The 19,748-nt window shown below is 49.6% G+C and overlaps 1 protein-coding gene and 1 long non-coding RNA gene across 58 annotated transcripts in view; one reads left to right on the forward strand and one right to left on the reverse strand.

The window, feature by feature from the left end:
• Positions 1 to 2,593: 2,593 nt before the first annotated feature.
• On the forward strand, positions 2,594 to 5,008 carry LOC127911294 (uncharacterized). Of its 46 annotated transcripts, none has more exons than XR_008077774.1 (7): positions 2,596 to 3,607; positions 3,648 to 4,007; positions 4,048 to 4,127; positions 4,168 to 4,207; positions 4,343 to 4,422; positions 4,463 to 4,542; positions 4,861 to 5,008. It is a non-coding gene; the product is annotated as an uncharacterized LOC127911294 (long non-coding RNA). The 46 variants fall into 46 exon arrangements; XR_008077775.1 differs by lacking the exon at positions 4,168 to 4,207 and adding an exon at positions 4,208 to 4,247; XR_008077759.1 differs by having other exon boundaries at positions 2,594 to 3,607; positions 3,648 to 3,767; positions 3,848 to 4,007; positions 4,048 to 4,247; positions 4,343 to 4,542.
• A 171-nt stretch (positions 5,009 to 5,179) lies between these two features.
• LOC118381162 (transforming acidic coiled-coil-containing protein 2-like) overlaps positions 5,180 to 19,748 on the reverse strand; it is an 85,268-nt gene continuing 70,699 nt past the window's right edge. For 11 of the 12 annotated variants that reach the window (XM_052477461.1, XM_052477463.1, XM_052477457.1 and 8 more), the window contains 4 exons: positions 14,220 to 14,380; positions 13,903 to 14,009; positions 5,920 to 6,040; positions 5,180 to 5,573 (listed from right to left, as the gene is read on the reverse strand). In XM_052477461.1, coding sequence (XP_052333421.1) covers positions 5,508 to 5,573; positions 5,920 to 6,040; positions 13,903 to 14,009; positions 14,220 to 14,380 — 455 coding nt within the window. In that variant the 3' untranslated portion in view covers positions 5,180 to 5,507. Of the gene's footprint in view, positions 5,574 to 5,919; positions 6,041 to 13,902; positions 14,010 to 14,219; positions 14,381 to 19,495; positions 19,607 to 19,748 lie in introns of those variants that run through there. The other variant, XM_052477467.1, reaches the window with a different exon arrangement.

The following is a 19,748-nucleotide window of genomic DNA, read 5'->3' on the forward strand; positions in this document are numbered from 1 at the left end:
GATATTATTATTATTATTATTATTAGAGAGGAAAAGCATAGCAAGTGACGACCAGAAAGGTACAAGGCAAACAGAACAACAGAAAGTGTGAGAAAGTCCTTACAGCGTGAAGCGAGGAAGAGTAGTGTGACGAGGAGGACGGTACAGTTCTGGACAGCTCTCATGTTGATGGTGCTGGTTCCTCTTGGTACTTCGTTCCCGGTCCTTTTATTTATTTATTTTATTTAACCTTTATTTAACCAGGCAAGTCAGTTAAGAACAGGTTCTTATTTTCAATGACCGCCTGGGAACAGTGTGTTAACTGCCTGTTCAGGGGCAGAACGACAGATTTGTACCTTGTCAGCTCGGGGGTTTGAACTCGCAACCTTCCAACGCTCTAACCACTAGGCTACGCTGCCGTCCCTGGAGCGATGTGATCACACAATGAAAAGCAGGTTGTTTGCTGCTAAACCACCTCTCATCTTAAGTCTGTCTTCTTCTACCAGGGAGCTAATACCTCTGTCTGCCCGCACAGACCAGATTAGCGGTTACTGGTTAGCGGTTAGCTTTTCCAATGGGGGCCTATGGCTCGGTTAGCGGTTAGCTTTTCCAATGGGGGCCTATGGCTCGGTTAGCGGTTAGCTTTTCCAATGGGGGCCTATGGCTCGGTTAGCAGCTAGGCGAGCTCCCGTCTCTGTCCCTGTCTTAATGAACCACAGGGTGCTTCATTCCAACCAAACCTAATCAGTAGAGAGACAGATGGGGACGTAATGGGACTCATCCTACTGTGACCACTCCCTAACCACACTCCACCCTGCCTGACCCAGCCCGCCACACCCCTCCCTGCTCTGCCCTCTCTTAAGTCATCACTTATCACGACACCCTTCTCGTGTTTATCATCAACAAGGCAACAAAACTGAGACATATTTCTGACCTGCAGGTCAAGTTGATGAGGTGTTATTATTACAGTATAGTTAATGCAGCAACTAAGTAGGTAAAATATAGACTGAGCCGGCCGATAGACTGAGCCGACCGATAGACTGAGTCGACCGATAGACTATGCCGACCGATAGACTGAGCCGACCAATAGACTGAGCCGACCGATAGACTATGCCGGCCGATAGACTGAGCCGACCGATAGACTGAGCCGACCGATAGACTGAGTCGACCGATAGACTATGGCGACCGATAGACTGAGCCGACCAATAGACTGAGCCTACTGATAGACTGAGCCAACCGATAGACTGGTCCTACTGAGACTGAGCCGACCGATCAACTGAGCCGACCGATAGACTGAGCCTACCGATAGACTGAGCCGACCGATAGACTGAGCTGACCGATAGACTGAGCCTACCGATAGACTGAGCCGACCGATAGACTGATCTGACCGATAGACTGAGCCGACCGATAGACTGAGCCGACCGATAGACTGAGCCTACCGATAGACTGAGCCTACCGATAGACTGAGCCTACCGATAGACTGAGCCGACGATAGACTGAGCCGACCGATAGACTGAGCCGACCGATAGACTGAGCCTACCGATAGATTGATCTGACCGATAGACTGATCTGACCGATAGATTGAGCCGACCGATAGACTGAACCTAGTAGCCTAGTGGTTAGAGCAGGTAGCCTAGTGGTTAGGCCAGGTAGCCTAGTGGTTATAGACAGGTAGCCTAGTTGTTAGAGCAGGTAGCCTAGTGGTTAGGCCAGGTAGCCTAGTGGTTATAGACAGGTAGCCTAGTTGTTAGAGCAGGTAGCCTAGTGGTTAGGCCAGGTAGCCTAGTGGTTATAGACAGGTAGCCTAGTTGTTAGAGCAGGTAGCCTAGTGGTTAGGCCAGGTAGCCTAGTTGTTAGAGACAGGTAGCCTAGTTGTTAGAGTAGGTAGCCTAGTGGTTAGAGCAGGTAGCCTAGTGGTTAGAGACAGGTAGCCTAGTGGTTAGAGCAGGTAGCCTAGTGGTTAGAGCAGGTAGCCTAGTGGTTAGAGCAGGTAGCCTAGTGGTTAGAGACAGGTATCCTAGTGGTTAGAGCAGGTAGCCTAGTGGTTAGAGGCAGGTAGCCTAGTGGTTAGGCCAGGTAGCCTAGTGGTTAGAGGCAGGTAGCCTAGTGGTTAGAGCAGGTAGCCTATTGGTTAGAGCAGGTAGCCTAGTGGTTAGAGCAGGTAGCCTAGTGGTTAGAGCAGGTATCCTATTGGTTACAGTGTTGGACTAGTAACCGGAAGGTTGCAAGATCAAATCCCCGAGCTGACAAGGTACAAATCTGTCGTTCTGCCACTGAACAAGGCAGTTAACCCCACTGTTCCTAGACCCTCATTGTAAATAAGAATTTGTTCATAACTGACTAACCTAGTTAAATAAAGGTTAAATATATAAAAACAATAAAAAGCTAGCTACAGCTGCTCTCATGCTACTACTACTAACTAACTAACCGAGTTGCTGGTCCAAGTGATAAATTATACATTTAATAAAAAACGTAGTTCAACACTTTTAAATCCATTTACTGACCATTTTAATCCGAGGTCTAGAATTTGAGAAAAATAAATAAATAATTAATAAATAAAATAAATACTCTTTAAGATGCATCCATTTGTTGTTTGAAAGAAGCTACAGCCCATGTACTTAATTGCCATCCTTTATTGCGTGTTGTAAGCAGATGAGACCTGGGTTCAAACACTATTCGAAATCATTTCAATTACTTTATCTGTGCTCGATCGACCTTTCCTGGCTTTAAGAGACCAAACAAATAGTCTCGAACCTGCAATTTGTCACACCCAGGCCAGGCTAGAGCAAACGTCGAACGATTTCAAATAGTGTTTGAACCCAGGTGTGTAGCTGTGCAGAGCTCTTTTATTTTTAGACATCAACTGTGACATACCGGTCAGAAATGTAATTCATGTAATTAATGAACTGCCCTCTGTCCCAACAGATGATTATTACAGTAACAATTACTTTTTTCATTATAAATAATATCCAAATTAAAAATAAGAAAGTTATGCCCCGAAATATGCAGCAAAAAGCATCTCAAAGATTTCACGGAGACATTTAAACGGACAGAATAGTGTATTTTTATTAGAATCATTCTAATCAGCCCCATTACCTATTTACAACAACAACAACAAGTTTATATGTTGACACTTCCGCGTGCAGTTCTCTTATTAACTGAACGATTCGTTGATTTAGTCTGTCATCTACACCGAGTGGACAAAACATTAGGAACACCTGCTCTTTCCATGACACAGACTGACCAGGTGAATCCAGGTGAAAGCTGTGATCCCTTATTGATGTCACCTGTTAAGCCCACATCTATCAGTGTAGATGAAGGGGAGGACGGCAGGTGGTTAAAGAAGGATTTATAAGCCCTGAGACATGGATTGTGTACGTGTGTCGTTCAGATGGTGAATGGGAAAAACGTAAGTATCTTTGAACGAGGTTTCGGAGTCAACATGGGCCAGCATCCCTGTGGAACGAGGTACTGAAGTCAACATGGGCCAGCATCCCTGTGGAACGAGGTACTGAAGTCAACATGGGCCAGCATCCCTGTGGAACGAGGTACTGAAGTCAACATGGGCCAGCATCCCTGTGGAACGAGGTACTGAAGTCAACATGGGCCAGCATCCCTGTGGAACGAGGTACTGAAGTCAACATGGGCCAGTATCCCTGTGGAATGAGGTACTGAAGTCAACATGGGCCAGTATCCCTGTGGAACGAGGTACTGAAGTCAACATGGGCCAGCATCCCTGTGGAACGAGGTACTGAAGTCAACATGGGCCAGCATCCCTGTGGAACGAGGTACTGAAGTCAACATGGGCCAGTATCCCTGTGGAACGGGGTACTGAAGTCAACATGGGCCAGTATCCCTGTGGAACGAGGTTTCGGAGTCAACATGGGCCAGTATCCCTGTGGAACGAGGTACTGAAGTCAACATGGGCCAGTATCCCTGTGGAACGAGGTACTGAAGTCAACATGGGCCAGCATCCCTGTGGAACGAGGTACTGAAGTCAACATGGGCCAGTATCCCTGTGGAACGGGGTACTGAAGTCAACATGGGCCAGCATCCCTGTGGAACGAGGTACTGAAGTCAACATGGGCCAGTATCCCTGTGGAACGAGGTTTCGGAGTCAACATGGGCCAGCATCCCTGTGGAACGAGGTTCTGAAGTCAACATGGGCCAGCATCCCTGTGGAACGAGGTACTGAAGTCAACATGGGCCAGCATCCCTGTGGAACGAGGTTTCGGAGTCAACATGGGCCAGCATCCCTGTGGAACGAGGTTTCGGAGTCAACATGGGCCAGCATCCCTGTGGAACGATGGGGTTTGGAACGGGGTACTGAAGTCAACATGGGCCAGTATCCCTGTGGAACGAGGTTTCGGAGTCAACATGGGCCAGTATCCCTGTGGAACGAGGTTTCGGAGTCAACATGGGCCAGTATCCCTGTGGAACGAGGTTTCGGAGTCAACATGGGCCAGCATCCCTGTGGAACGAGGTTTCGGAGTCAACATGGGCCAGTACCCCTGTGGAACGAGGTTTCGGAGTCAACATGGGCCAGTACCCCTGTGGAACGAGGTTTCGGAGTCAACATGGGCCAGTACCCCTGTGGAACGGGGTTTCGGAGTCAACATGGGCCAGTATCCCTGTGGAACGAGGTTTCGGAGTCAACATGGGCCAGTACCCCTGTGGAACGGGGTTTCGGAGTCAACATGGGCCAGTACCCCTGTGGAACGTCAACATGGGCCAGTACCCCTGTGGAACGAGGTTTCGGAGTCAACATGGGCCAGTACCCTGTGGAACGGGGTGGTCAACATGGGCCAGGTTTTGGAACGGGGAGTCAACATGGGCCAGTACCCCTGTGGAACGAGTCAACATGGGCCAGTTTGGAACGAGGTTTCGGAGTCAACATGGGCCAGTACCCCTGTGGAACGGGGTTTCGGAGTCAACATGGGCCAGTACCCCTGTGGAACGCTTTCAACACCTTGTAGAGTTCATGACCTGACGAATTGAGCCTGTTCTGATGGGTAAAGGGGGCCTCAATATTAGGAAGGTGTTCTTAATATTTTGTACACTCAGTGTGTGTATATATATATATATATGCACACACAATATTGCTGTTTTTCTTTTCATCCAAGGCTTTGACATCTTTTTGATGTCTTCAATCAATGCTCTTTCTTTCTATCACACACACACACAACCACCCACGACCCACGACTCACACACTCTCTCTCTCATTCATGACAACCATTTTTAAGTCCCTTTCATCAAACCATTGATACAGGATACGTGGTACACATTGGCACATCAAACTGTACATGGTGAGGAAGCCATTGACCAGGAGTTACCCTCCAATACTCTTGGGGGCGATGTTGCCAGTAGATACATGGAAATAGTCTGTCATCCTCAGCTGTCCGTCAAATCCATCTGTTCAGGGATGGAAGTAGAAGAGGAAGCTTCCTCTCTCTGTCCTTCTTCTGTTTTCCTCGACCACTCAGTCCCCCTGAGGCCCTGGAGACATGGGCAGGACGTGTTCAGCGTTGCTAGCTCTTCCCCATCTTGGCGATCAGCTCGTCACAGATCTTGGTCAGCTCTTCGATCTCTTTGTTCTTTTAAAGAAGAGAGACAAAACCAAGAGGTTATTGTACATCCCTCAGAAAAGCTGACAGGAGACGTGGGCTCCGTCCTGTCAAGACTGAATACTTACATTTTGGCTTTTGGCTCAGAGGGCTAACATAGGCTTGTGGCATGCAGGACACCTGGGTTTGAATGCAGTCTTTTACACACGTGTGTGTGTGTGTGTGTGTGTGTGTGTGTGTGTGTGTGTGTGTGTGTGTGTGTGTGTGTGTGTGTGTGTGTGTGTGTGTGTGTGTGTGTGTGTGTGTGTGTGTGTGTGTGTGTGTGTGTGTGTGTGTGTGTGTGTGTGTGTGTGTGTGCGTGCGTGTGTGATTGTACCTTCTGCTCTAGGGTTCTCTCCAGTGAGTCCACCTTCATGGTCTCCTTCCTGAGAGAGGCCTGGTACGCTGCTGTCTCCTGACGAGCCCTCATCCTCACCTGGGCGATGTCAGAGTTCGCCCTGGGGGTTAGGAGAGGGACACAGACTTTATGGCAACATTCACCCTAGTGTTTTACCCCCCCAAAAAAGGCTCAGACTTTTCTGTTTCTATCTACTTGGGCCGGCACCCACGTAATCACTGGGCCATGGCTTCGGCCTACCTGCTCTGACTCGGAGCCAAGGCAAGGCCCTTGGTCATTTTCATCAAAATGGCTATCCGTGTACTTAAACACCTTCTCACAAAGCAACAGCCTTGAGGTTGTTGATTCTGCTTTGCCCAAGTCTTTTAAGTGTTACACTCCTGATGAAAACACAACAACACCAGACATGAACATTAAAACACTGGAAAACTGGTTTAGATCTGTCTCGATGGCAAAGCAACAGTCGTCATCTCACCAGCTTTTATCAACAAATGAATTGAAGCAAAGTGGAGAGGGAAAAAAATCAGAGAAGGAAGAAACCTAGAGAGGAACCAGACTCAGAGGGGAGGGAGGTCCATCCACCTGGCTGTGTAGAAAGACTACATGACCATTAGGTCAGGGCTCACCTGTCTAGTTTCTCCAGAGGGGAGGGAGGTCCATCCACCTGGCTGTGTAGAAAGACTACATGACCATTAGGTCAGGGCTCACCTGTCTAGTTTCTCCAGAGGGGAGGGAGGTCCATCCACCTGGCTGTGTAGAAAGACTACATGACCATTAGGTCAGGGCTCACCTGTCTAGTTTCTCCAGAGGGGAGGGAGGTCCATCCACCTGGCTGTGTAGAAAGACTACATGACCATTAGGTCAGGGCTCACCTGTCTAGTTTCTCCAGAGGGGAGGGAGGTCCATCCACCTGGCTGTGTAGAAAGACTACATGACCATTAGGTCAGGGCTCACCTGTCTAGTTTCTCCAGAGGGGAGGGAGGTCCATCCACCTGGCTGTGTAGAAAGACTACATGACCATTAGGTCAGGGCTCACCTGTCTAGTTTCTCCAGAGGGGAGGGAGGTCCATCCACCTGGCTGTGTAGAAAGACTACATGACCATTAGTTCAGGGCTCACCTGTCTAGTTTCTCCAGAGGGGAGGGAGGTCCATCCACCTGGCTGTGTAGAAAGACTACATGACCATTAGGTCAGGGCTCACCTGTCTAGTTTCTCCAGAGGAAAGGGTAGGTCCATCCACCTGGCTGTGTAAAAAGACTACATGACAATTAGGTCAGGGCTCACCTGTCTAGTTTCTCCAGAGGGGAGGGAGGTCCATCCACCTGGCTGTGTAGAAAGACTACATGACCATTAGGTCAGGGCTCACCTGTCTAGTTTCTCCAGAGGGGAGGGAGGTCCATCCACCTGGCTGTGTAAAAAGACTACATGACAATTAGGTAAGGGCTCACCTGTCTAGTTTCTCCAGAGGGGAGGGAGGTCCATCCACCTGGCTGTGTAGAAAGACTACATGACCGTTAGGTCAGGGCTCACCTGTCTAGTTTCTCCAGAGGAAAGGGTAGGTCCATCCACCTGGCTGTGTAGAAAGACTACATGACCGTTAGGTCAGGGCTCACCTGTCTAGTTTCTCCAGAGGAAAGGGTAGGTCCATCCACCTGGCTGTGTAGAAAGACTACATGACCATTAGGTCAGGGCTCACCTGTCTAGTTTCTCCAGAGGAAAGGGTAGGTCCATCCACCTGGCTGTGTAGAAAGACTACATGACCATTAGGTCAGGGCTCACCTGTCTAGTTTCTCCAGAGGAAAGGGTAGGTCCATCCACCTGGCTGTGTAGAAAGACTACATGACAATTAGGTCAGGGCTCACCTGTCTAGTTTCTCCAGAGGGGAGGGAGGTCCATCCACCTGGCTGTGTAGAAAGACTACATGACCATTAGGTCAGGGCTCACCTGTCTAGTTTCTCCAGAGGGAGGGAGGTCCATCCACCTGGCTGTGTAGAAAGACTACATGACCATTAGGTCAGGGCTCACCTGTCTAGTTTCTCCAGAGGGGAGGGAGGTCCATCCACCTGGCTGTGTAGAAAGACTACATGACCATTAGGTCAGGGCTCACCTGTCTAGTTTCTCCAGAGGGGAGGGAGGTCCATCCACCTGGCTGTGTAGAAAGACTACATGACCATTAGGTCAGGGCTCACCTGTCTAGTTTCTCCAGAGGGGAGGGAGGTCCATCCACCTGGCTGTGTAGAAAGACTACATGACCATTAGGTCAGGGCTCACCTGTCTAGTTTCTCCAGAGGGGAGGGAGGTCCATCCACCTGGCTGTGTAGAAAGACTACATGACCATTAGGTCAGGGCTCACCTGTCTAGTTTCTCCAGAGGAGGGAGGTCCATCCACCTGGCTGTGTAGAAAGACTACATGACCATTAGTTCAGGGCTCACCTGTCTAGTTTCTCCAGAGGGGAGGGAGGTCCATCCACCTGGCTGTGTAGAAAGACTACATGACCATTAGGTCAGGGCTCACCTGTCTAGTTTCTCCAGAGGAAAGGGTAGGTCCATCCACCTGGCTGTGTAGAAAGACTACATGACCATTAGGTCAGGGCTCACCTGTCTAGTTTCTCCAGAGGGAGGGAGGTCCATCCACCTGGCTGTGTAGAAAGACTACATGACCATTAGGTCAGGGCTCACCTGTCTAGTTTCTCCAGAGGGAGGGAGGTCCATCCACCTGGCTGTGTAGAAAGACTACATGACCATTAGGTCAGGGCTCACCTGTCTAGTTTCTCCAGAGGAGGAGGGAGGTCCATCCACCTGGCTGTGTAGAAAGACTACATGACCGTTAGGTCAGGGCTCACCTGTCTAGTTTCTCCAGAGGAAAGGGTAGGTCCATCCACCTGGCTGTGTAGAAAGACTACATGACCATTAGGTCAGGGCTCACCTGTCTAGTTTCTCCAGAGGAAAGGGTAGGTCCATCCACCTGGCTGTGTAGAAAGACTACATGACCACCATTAGGTCAGGGCTCACCTGTCTAGTTTCTCCAGAGGAAAGGGTAGGTCCATCCACCTGGCTGTGTAGAAAGACTACATGACCATTAGGTCAGGGCTCACCTGTCTAGTTTCTCCAGAGGAAAGGGTAGGTCCATCCACCTGGCTGTGTAAAAAGACTACATGACAATTAGGTCAGGGCTCACCTGTCTAGTTTCTCCAGAGGGGAGGGAGGTCCATCCACCTGGCTGTGTAGAAAGACTACATGACCATTAGGTCAGGGCTCACCTGTCTAGTTTCTCCAGAGGGGAGGGAGGTCCATCCACCTGGCTGTGTAGAAAGACTACATGACCATTAGGTCAGGGCTCACCTGTCTAGTTTCTCCAGAGGGGAGGGAGGTCCATCCACCTGGCTGTGTAGAAAGACTACATGACCGTTAGGTCAGGGCTCACCTGTCTAGTTTCTCCAGAGGAAGGGTAGGTCCATCCACCTGGCTGTGTAGAAAGACTACATGACCGTTAGGTCAGGGCTCACCTGTCTAGTTTCTCCAGAGGAAAGGGTAGGTCCATCCACCTGGCTGTGTAGAAAGACTACATGACCATTAGGTCAGGGCTCACCTGTCTAGTTTCTCCAGAGGAAAGGGTAGGTCCATCCACCTGGCTGTGTAGAAAGACTACATGACAATTAGGTCAGGGCTCACCTGTCTAGTTTCTCCAGAGGAAAGGGTAGGTCCATCCACCTGGCTGTGTAGAAAGACTACATGACCATTAGGTCAGGGCTCACCTGTCTAGTTTCTCCAGAGGGGAGGGAGGTCCATCCACCTGGCTGTGTAGAAAGACTACATGACCATTAGTTCAGGGCTCACCTGTCTAGTTTCTCCAGAGAGGAGGGAGGTCCATCCACCTGGCTGTGTAGAAAGACTACATGACCATTAGGTCAGGGCTCACCTGTCTAGTTTCTCCAGAGGGGAGGGAGGTCCATCCACCTGGCTGTGTAGAAAGACTACATGACCATTAGGTCAGGGCTCACCTGTCTAGTTTCTGCAGAGGGGAGGGAGGTCCATCCACCTGGCTGTGTAGAAAGACTACATGACCATTAGGTCAGGGCTCACCTGTCTAGTTTCTCCAGAGGAAAGGGTAGGTCCATCCACCTGGCTGTGTAGAAAGACTACATGACCATTAGGTCAGGGCTCACCTGTCTAGTTTCTCCAGAGGAAAGGGTAGGTCCATCCACCTGGCTGTGTCAGAAAGACTACATGACCATTAGGTCAGGGCTCACCTGTCTAGTTTTTCTCCAGAGGGGAGGGCATGGTCCATCCACCTGGCTGTGTAGAAAGACTCACATGACCATTAGGTCAGGGCTCACCTGTCTAGTTTCTCCAGAGGGGAGGGAGGTCCATCCACCTGGCTGTGTAGAAAGACTCGGCATGACCATTAGTTCAGGGCTCACCTGTCTAGTTTCTCCAGAGGGAGGGATGGATCTTCCATCTAGTTTCACCTGGCATGATCTTCAGGGCTCAGAAAGACTACATGACCCTCGGCATGGATCTTCAGGGCTCACCTGTCTAGTTTCTCCAGAGAGGAGGGATGGATCTTCAGGGCTCACCTGTCACCTGGCTGTGTAGAAAGATCTCAGGGCTCACCTGAGTTTCCATTATGGATCTTCAGGGCTCACCTGTCTAGTTTCTCCTCGGCATGGATCTTCAGGGCTCACCTGTCTAGTTTCTCCTCGGCATGGATCTTCAGGGCTCACCTGTCTAGTTTCTCATCGGCATGGATCTTCAGGGCTCACCTGTCTAGTTTCTCCTCGGCATGGATCTTCAGGGCTCACCTGTCTAGTTTCTCCTCGGCATGGATCTTCAGGGCTCACCTGTCTAGTTTCTCCTCGGCATGGATCTTCAGGGCTCACCTGTCTAGTTTCTCCTCGGCATGGATCTTCAGGGCTCACCTGTCTAGTTTCTCCTCGGCATGGATCTTCAGGGCTCACCTGTCTAGTTTCTCCTCTGCATGGATCTTCAGGGCTCACCTGTCTAGTTTCTCCCCGGCATGGATCTTCAGGGCTCACCTGTCTAGTTTCTCCTCTGCATGGATCTTCAGGGCTCACCTGTCTAGTTTCTCCTTGGCATGGATCTTCAGGGCTCACCTGTCTCATTTCTCCTCGGCATGGATCTTCAGGGCTCACCTGTAGTTTCTCCTCGGCATGGATCTTCAGGGCTCACCTGTCTAGTTTCTCCTCGGCATGGATCTTCAGGGCTCACCTGTCTAGTTTCTCCTCGGCATGGATCTTCAGGGCTCACCTGTCTAGTTTCTCCTCGGCATGGATCTTCAGGGCTCACCTGTCTAGTTTCTCCTCGGCATGGATCTTCAGGGCTCACCTGTCTAGTTTCTCCTCGGCATGGATCTTCAGGGCTCACCTGTCTAGTTTCTCCTCGGCATGGATCTTCAGGGCTCACCTGTCTAGTTTCTCCTCGGCATGGATCTTCAGGGCTCACCTGTCTAGTTTCTCCTCGGCATGGATCTTCAGGGCTCACCTGTCTAGTTTCTCCTCGGCATGGATCTTCAGGGCTCACCTGTCTAGTTTCTCCTCGGCATGGATCTTCAGGGCTCACCTGTCTAGTTTCTCCTCGGCATGGATCTTCAGGGCTCACCTGTCTAGTTTCTCCTCGGCATGGATCTTCAGGGCTCACCTGTCTAGTTTCTCCTCGGCATGGATCTTCAGGGCTCACCTGTCTAGTTTCTCCTCGGCATGGATCTTCAGGGCTCACCTGTCTAGTTTCTCCTCGGCATGGATCTTCAGGGCTCACCTGTCTAGTTTCTCCTCGGCATGGATCTTCAGGGCTCACCTGTCTAGTTTCTCCTCGGCATGGATCTTCAGGGCTCACCTGTCTAGTTTCTCCTCGGCATGGATCTTCAGGGCTCACCTGTCTAGTTTCTCCTCGGCATGGATCTTCAGGGCTCACCTGTCTAGTTTCTCCTCGGCATGGATCTTCAGGGCTCACCTGTCTAGTTTCTCCTCGGCATGGATCTTCAGGGCTCACCTGTCTAGTTTCTCCTCGGCATGGATCTTCAGGGCTCACCTGTCTAGTTTCTCCTCGGCATGGATCTTCAGGGCTCACCTGTCTAGTTTCTCCTCGGCATGGATCTTCAGGGCTCACCTGTCTAGTTTCTCCTCGGCATGGATCTTCAGGGCTCACCTGTCTAGTTTCTCCTCGGCATGGATCTTCAGGGCTCACCTGTCTAGTTTCTCCTCGGCATGGATCTTCAGGGCTCACCTGTCTAGTTTCTCCTCGGCATGGATCTTCAGGGCTCACCTGTCTAGTTTCTCCTCGGCATGGATCTTCAGGGCTCACCTGTCTAGTTTCTCCTCGGCATGGATCTTCAGGCTCACCTGTCTAGTTTCTCCTCGGCATGGATCTTCAGGGCTCACCTGTCTAGTTTCTCCTCGGCATGGATCTTCAGGCTCACCTGTCTAGTTTCTCCTCGGCATGGATCTTCAGGGCTCACCTGTCTAGTTTCTCCTCGGCATGGATCTTCAGGGCTCACCTGTCTAGTTTCTCCTCGGCATGGATCTTCAGGGCTCACCTGTCTAGTTTCTCCTCGGCATGGATCTTCAGGGCTCACCTGTCTAGTTTCTCCTCGGCATGGATCTTCAGGGCTCACCTGTCTAGTTTCTCCTCGGCATGGATCTTCAGGGCTCACCTGTCTAGTTTCTCCTCGGCATGGATCTTCAGGGCTCACCTGTCTAGTTTCTCCTCGGCATGGATCTTCAGGACTCACCTGTCTAGTTTCTCCTCGGCATGGATCTTCAGGGCTCACCTGTCTAGTTTCTCCTCGGCATGGATCTTCAGGGCTCACCTGTCTAGTTTCTCCTCGGCATGGATCTTCAGGGCTCACCTGTCTAGTTTCTCCTCGGCATGGATCTTCAGGACTCACCTGTCTAGTTTCTCCTCGGCATGGATCTTCAGGACTCACCTGTCTAGTTTCTCCTCGGCATGGATCTTCAGGGCTCACCTGTCTAGTTTCTCCTCGACATGGATCATCAGGGCTCACCTGTCTAGTTTCTCCTCGGCATGGATCTTCAGGGCTCACCTGTCTAGTTTCTCCTCGGCATGGATCTTCAGGGCTCACCTGTCTAGTTTCTCCTCGGCATGGATCTTCAGGGCTCACCTGTCTAGTTTCTCCTCGGCATGGATCTTCAGGGCTCACCTGTCTAGTTTCTCCTCGGCATGGATCTTCAGGGCTCACCTGTCTAGTTTCTCCTCGGCATGGATCTTCAGGGCTCACCTGTCTAGTTTCTCCTCGGCATGGATCTTCAGGGCTCACCTGTCTAGTTTCTCCTGCATGGATCTTCAGGGCTCACCTGTCTAGTTTCTCCTCGGCATGGATCTTCAGGGCTCACCTGTCTAGTTTCTCCTCGGCATGGATCTTCAGGGCTCACCTGTCTAGTTTCTCCTCGGCATGGATCTTCAGGCTCACCTGTCTAGTTTCTCCTCGGCATGGATCTTCAGGGCTCACCTGTCTAGTTTCTCCTCGGCATGGATCTTCAGGGCTCACCTGTCTAGTTTCTCCTCAGCATGGATCTTCAGGGCTCACCTGTCTAGTTTCTCCTCAGCATGGATCTTCAGGGCTCACCTGTCTAGTTTCTCCTCGGCATGGATCTTCAGGGCTCACCTGTCTAGTTTCTCCTCGGCATGGATCTTCAGGGCTCACCTGTCTAGTTTCTCCTCGGCATGGATCTTCAGGGCTCACCTGTCTAGTTTCTCCTCGGCATGGATCTTCAGGGCTCACCTGTCTAGTTTCTCCTCAGCATGGATCTTCAGGGCTCACCTGTCTAGTTTCTCCTCGGCATGGATCTTCAGGGCTCACCTGTCTAGTTTCTCCTCGGCATGGATCTTATATAATAATAATAATAATATATGCCATTTAGCTGACGCTTTTATCCAAAGCGACTTACAGTCATGTGTGCATACATTCTACATCTTCAGGGCTCACCTGTCTAGTTTCTCCTCGGCATGGATCTTCAGGGCATGGTAACGCTGTTCCTCCTTCCTCACCTGGGACAGGTACTCCTGAGCACATTTCTTCAACACCTCCTCATTCTGATGGGGAGACGCACAGCCAGAAAGAGACACACCTGATTTAGGGTTTCAGCACAAAATACCTCCAATCAACTATAGCACACACATGCACAGAGTGACTGTGTTTGAAAGGTAACACGCACAGAGAGACTGTGTTTGAATGGTAATACACAGAGAGACTGTGTTTGAAAGGGTCTCATATGAAAATGCCCCTATCCTAATTTACACTACCTTGCGGTAGCCCTCGAGGACGTCCTTCAGCTTCTCGTATCGTCTGAACAGTTCAGCCAGACTTTTCTCTACTGAGTTGAGGTCTGAAAGAGCCTGGTCCTTCTCTACGGTCAGCTGCTGGATGGTGTGGTGAGACAGAGACTTATCCTTCTGCTCATCGTCTGTAGGGAGGGAGGAGAGAGAGAGGACAGAGAGAGAGGACGGAGAGAGACATGAGATGGAGGGACAGAGGTTGTAGAGAGAGAGGAGAGAGGGAGGATAGAGAGAGGAGAGGGATGGAGGGAGGGAGGATAGAGAGAGGATAGGAGGATAGAGAGAAGAGAGGGAGGATGTAGAGAGGAGAGGGAAGAGAGGAGGACAGAGAGAGAGGATAGGGAGGATAGAGAGAGAGGAGAGGGAGGAATGAGAGAGAGGAGAGGGAGGAGAGGGAGGATAGAGAGAGAGGATAGGGAGGATAGAGAGAGGAGAGGGAGGAGAGGGAGGACAGAGAGAGGAGAGGGAGGAGAGGGAGGATAGAGAGAGCAGAGGGAGGAGAGGGAGGACAGAGAGAGGAGAGGGAGGACAAAGAGAGGAGAGGGAGGACACAGATGAGATGGTGGTCCTGATTCTGCACACACAATTACAAAAGACACTAAAACATGCGCACACACACACACACACACAGGAATATGAATATCGACACACACACACATGCTTACATATACACACTCACGCCCTGTTTATACCAGGTTCTGTATCCATTGTCTTAATCTTGTCCAGATTTTGATTGTGGCCACATTGTCCTAACAGATGTCGATGATTAAAAGACTAATTGTGATCCGATCTTCCTGACCCGCCTCCGGAGGCAGTCAGCCAATCATTGTGTCTGGACATCTTACACGTGTATAGTTTGTATACAGAGGGACCAAGAGATCCGGTCACAATGCGGACACAGTCGACGAATATAAGAGACATTTTAGTACCATGTGTAAACATAACATATTTTAGAAAATGTCAGGCACGATCAGAATGCGGACAAGATCAGGACTGAGGATGCATGTTAGCGCCAAGTATAAATGAGGCTAAACAGAGACACACTGGTAACTACATTCATTGAGAAATTGTAGAGAATGGATTTGACATCAATAAAATAAAAAAACGGAGTAAATTCCTACTACTACGTATTCCTACATTAGTTAATGACGCCTGCATTAGGGACATTTTAGCACGAAGGCAATGTTGATAAAACTTTGTGAAGCATGCAGACAGAACAAACACTGAACGATGAGCGAAATGAACGAGGCCCAAAAGGGGACTTCAGAGAAAAGCAACAAACTGGGACATTCTGATCCCCCTCAGTGGGTTAACCCCCCTCCCCCTCTCAGTGGGTTAACCCCCCTCAGTGGGTTAACCCCCCTTAGTGGGTTAAAGCCCCCCTCAGTGGGTTAAACCCCCCTCAGTGGGTTAACCCCCTCCCCCCTCAGTGGGTTAACCCCCCTCAGTGGGTTAACCTCCCACCCCCCCCCCCCTCAGTGGGTTAACCCCCCTTAGTGGGTTAAACCCCCCTCAGTAAGGGTTAAGCCCCCCCCTCAGTGGGTTAACCTCCCACCCCCTCCCTCCCCTCAGTGGGTTAACCCCCCTCAGTGGGTTAACCTCCCACCCCCTCCCCCTCAGTGGGTTAACCCTTTCCCCCAGTGGTTAGTGTGTGTGAGCAGGGTTTGTTTTAATTAAAATACCATAATATTCAGTAAGAGTTTTAAATAGGTGAATCGGAAAAGTTTGTTGCTACGACAACAACGTAAAACGATTTTTTTTTCTCCCGAGGTTTGATTTTTTTCTCATTTTGTCTGTCAAACCCCCCCCTTTTTCAGTGGGTTAACCCCCCTCCAGTGGGTTAACCTCCCACCCCCTCCCCCTCAGTGGGTTAACCTCCCACCCCTCCCCCCTCAGTGGGTTAACCTCCCACCCCCTCCCCCTCAGTGGGTTAACCTCCCACCCAACCCCCCTCAGTGGGTTAACCCTTTCCCCAGTGGTTAGTGTGTGTGAGCAGGGCTTGTTTTAATTAATACCATAATATTCAGTAAGACCTTTAAATAGGTGAATCGGGCAGTTTGTTGCTACGACAACAACGTAAAACGTCTCCCGAGGTTTGAAACCCCCAGTGGGTTAACTCCAACCCGAGGTTTGAAGACCCCCCGCCCCTCAGTGGGTTAACCCCCCTCAGTGGGTTAAACGTCTCCCGAGGTTTACAGAAACCCCCCAGTGGGTTACCCCAGTGGGCACACTCCCCCCCCAGTGGGTTAACCGTCAACCCGAGGTTTGAAACCCCCCAGTGGGTTAACCCCAGTGGGGCAGGGCCCCCCCCCAGTGGGTTAACCGTCTCCCGAGGTTTGAAACCCCAACACCCCTCAGTGGGTTAACCCCCTCAGTGGGTTAACAGTTTCCCAGGTTTGAAACCCCCTTATCGACAGTCAGAAAGTATTGGGACACATGTGTTGCTGTTGGTTTGTCTCTGATACAATGACATTGATACACAGAGGTGGAAAAAGTACCTAATTGTCATACTGGAGGAGTAAAAGTACAGATACCTTAACAGAAAATGACTGAAGTAAAAGTAAAAGTCACCCAGTAAAATACTACTTGAGTAAAAGTTTTAAAGTATTTGGTTTTACAGAAAAGTATTTACCAACAAATTCATAAAAAATCCTACAATGTGATTTTCTGGATTTTTTTTCTCATTTTGTCTGTCATAGTTGAAGTGTACCCATGATGAAAATTACAGGCCTCTCTCATATTTTTAAGTGGGAGAACGATTTTCTTTTCTCATTTTGTCTACCATAGTTGAAGTGTACCCATGATGAAAATTACAGGCCTCTCTCATCTTTTTAAGTGGGAGAACTTGCACAATTGGTGGCTGACTAAATACAATTGTATTGTTTTCATTTACAGATAGCCAGGGGAACACTCCAACACTCAGACATCATTACAGATAGCCAGGGGCCCACTCCAACACTCAGACATCATTTACAAATGAAGACTTTCTGTTTAGTGAGTCCTCCAGATCAGAGGCAGTAGGGATGACTAGGGATGTTCTCTGTTTAGTGAGTCCTCCAGATCAGAGGCAGTAGGGATGACCAGGAATTTTCTCTGTTTAGTGAGTCCTCCAGATCAGAGGCAGTAGGGATGACCAGGGATGTTCTCTGTTTAGTGAGTCCTCCAGATCAGAGGCAGTAGGGATGACCAGGGATGTTCTCTGTTTAGTGAGTCCTCCAGATCAGAGGCAGTATAGATGACCAGGGATGTTCTCTGTTTAGTGAGTCCTCCAGATCAGAGGCAGTAGGGATTACCAGGGATGTTCTCTTGATAAGTGCGTGAATTGGACAATTTTTCTGTCATGCTAATCAAAATGTAACGAGTACTTTTGGGTGTCAGGAAAAATGTACGGATGAAAAAGTACATCATTTTCTTTAGGAATGTAGTGAAGTAAAAGTAAAAGTTGTCAAAAATATATCTAAATGTTTACCTTACGGGTTAAGGGTTAAAGGTTAGGGACTGAATTGTGCCCCCCCCCCCCCACAAGGTTCGTTGTGTGTGTGTGTGTGTGTGTGTGTGTGTGTGTGTGTGTGTGTGTGTGTGTGTGTGTGTGTGTGTGTGTGTGTGTGTGTGTGTGTGTGTGTGTGTGGTTTTGAACTCACATAGTTACGTACTTCAGTTGAAGAAGAAACTGAAGTACAATTAGCACATGGGAGTGGTCTGAGTGGGGAGGGGAAAACTGAAAACTAGCTGCTATTGGCAGAAAGGTTTGGAACTCTCTTTCTTATTGGTTAATTAACTAATTTACCACCTGGTGATGTCACCAGGCAGGCCAAAACTCCATCAAAACAGGCTGAACATTTCAGGCCGTCTTTTCAAACAGCTCTTACACAAAAAGGACATTATCATAATTTTCATAATTTCACAACATCACAGTGTTGAAATATATATATAAAACACAGGAAAATCGCATTTTTGAGTGAAAGGAGCCTTTAAAGGGCCCTGCTTTGCATGTTATCCCATGACAGAAAGGCTCCGTTAAGAAAATCTGGTGCTGTGCATTGTAGAAACGAATTAAAGGTATAGTACCAACAGTTTCCTGACAAAGAAATGTTGAAAAGTGAACGACAACAAACAATGTAAAGACAAAATGTCACGAGACGAAGAGAGTTTTCTCTCTCTCTCTCTCTCTCTCTCTTTAACAGACAGATGTGATCTGGAGACACAAGCAACTAATGGGTAGAGTCCTCGATACTCACCTGGCAGCCCTGTTAGAGAGAGTTTACACAAATAGGAACAGGCCGAGACGGGAGCAGGAACACAAAATGAGGGGTTGTGTTATAAGTCAAGCTGGGAGGGTGCAGGACACATGAGTTGGGATCAGTTCCATTTCAACAGAAATTCCGAATTTCATGTGTCTCATAATTGAGGAACATTGGAATAGGAATTTCAACTTACTTCGTGAATTGAAATGGAATTGACTCCAACCCCGCCAGACAGGTGAGAGAGACGTTTCTGAGTGTTAGAAGAAAAGCATCGCTCCTTCAGTGTTGTACAGGGGAGGAGTCAACTCCATTATCCCCACGGCACCAGGGGAGGGGTGAACTCCATTATCCACACAGCACCAGGGGAGGGGATAATGGAGTTGACCCCTCCCCTGGTGCTGTGTGAATAATGGAGTTGACCTCACCCCTGGTGCTATATGGATAATGGAGTTGACCGCTCCCCTGGTACTGTGTGGATAATGGAGTTGACCCCATCCCTGGTGCTATAAGGATAATGGAGATGACCCCTCCCTGGTGCCATATGGATAATGGAGTTGACCCTTCCCCTGGTGCTGTGTGAATAATGGAGTTGACCTCACCCCTGGTGCTGTGTGGATAATGGAGTTGACTCCTCCCCTTGTGCTGTGGGGATAATGGAGTTGACCCCACCCCTGGTGCTATATGGATAATAGAGTTGACCCCTCCCCTGGTGCTGTGTGGATAATGGAGTTGACCCCTCCCCTGGTGCTGTGTGAATAATGGAGTTGACCCCACCCCTGGTGCAATATGGAAAATGGAGTTGACCCCTCCCCTGGTGCTGGGTGAATAATGGAGTTGACCCCACCCCTGGTGCAATACGGATAATGGAGTTGACCCCTCCCCTGGTGATGTGTGAATAATGGAGTTGACCCCACCCCTGGTGCTGTGTGAATAATGGAGTTGACCCCACCCCTGGTGCTGTGTGAATAATGGGATGAAATCATCAAGTAGCACAAATCAGAGCAGAGCTTCAGAAATGTCCAGAGGTGGAAAGGGAGAAATGAACGAGAGTTGCGATAAACAGGACGAGGAGTGAATCTTGTGGGTTTGATGTGGAATGGAAAAGTGAGGCTGGAGAGCGGAGGAGGAGAGAGGAGGAGGAGGAGAGAGGAGGAGGAGAGAGGAGGATGAGAGCGGAGGATTAGAGAGGAGGAGGAGAGAGGAGGAGAGCGGAGGAGGAGAGAGGAGGTGGACGAGAGAGGAGGAGGAGAGA

The sequence above is a fragment of the Oncorhynchus keta genome, chromosome 24 (assembly GCF_023373465.1).
Source record: "Oncorhynchus keta strain PuntledgeMale-10-30-2019 chromosome 24, Oket_V2, whole genome shotgun sequence".
In the NCBI taxonomy this organism is placed as follows: Eukaryota; Metazoa; Chordata; class Actinopteri; order Salmoniformes; family Salmonidae; genus Oncorhynchus; species Oncorhynchus keta.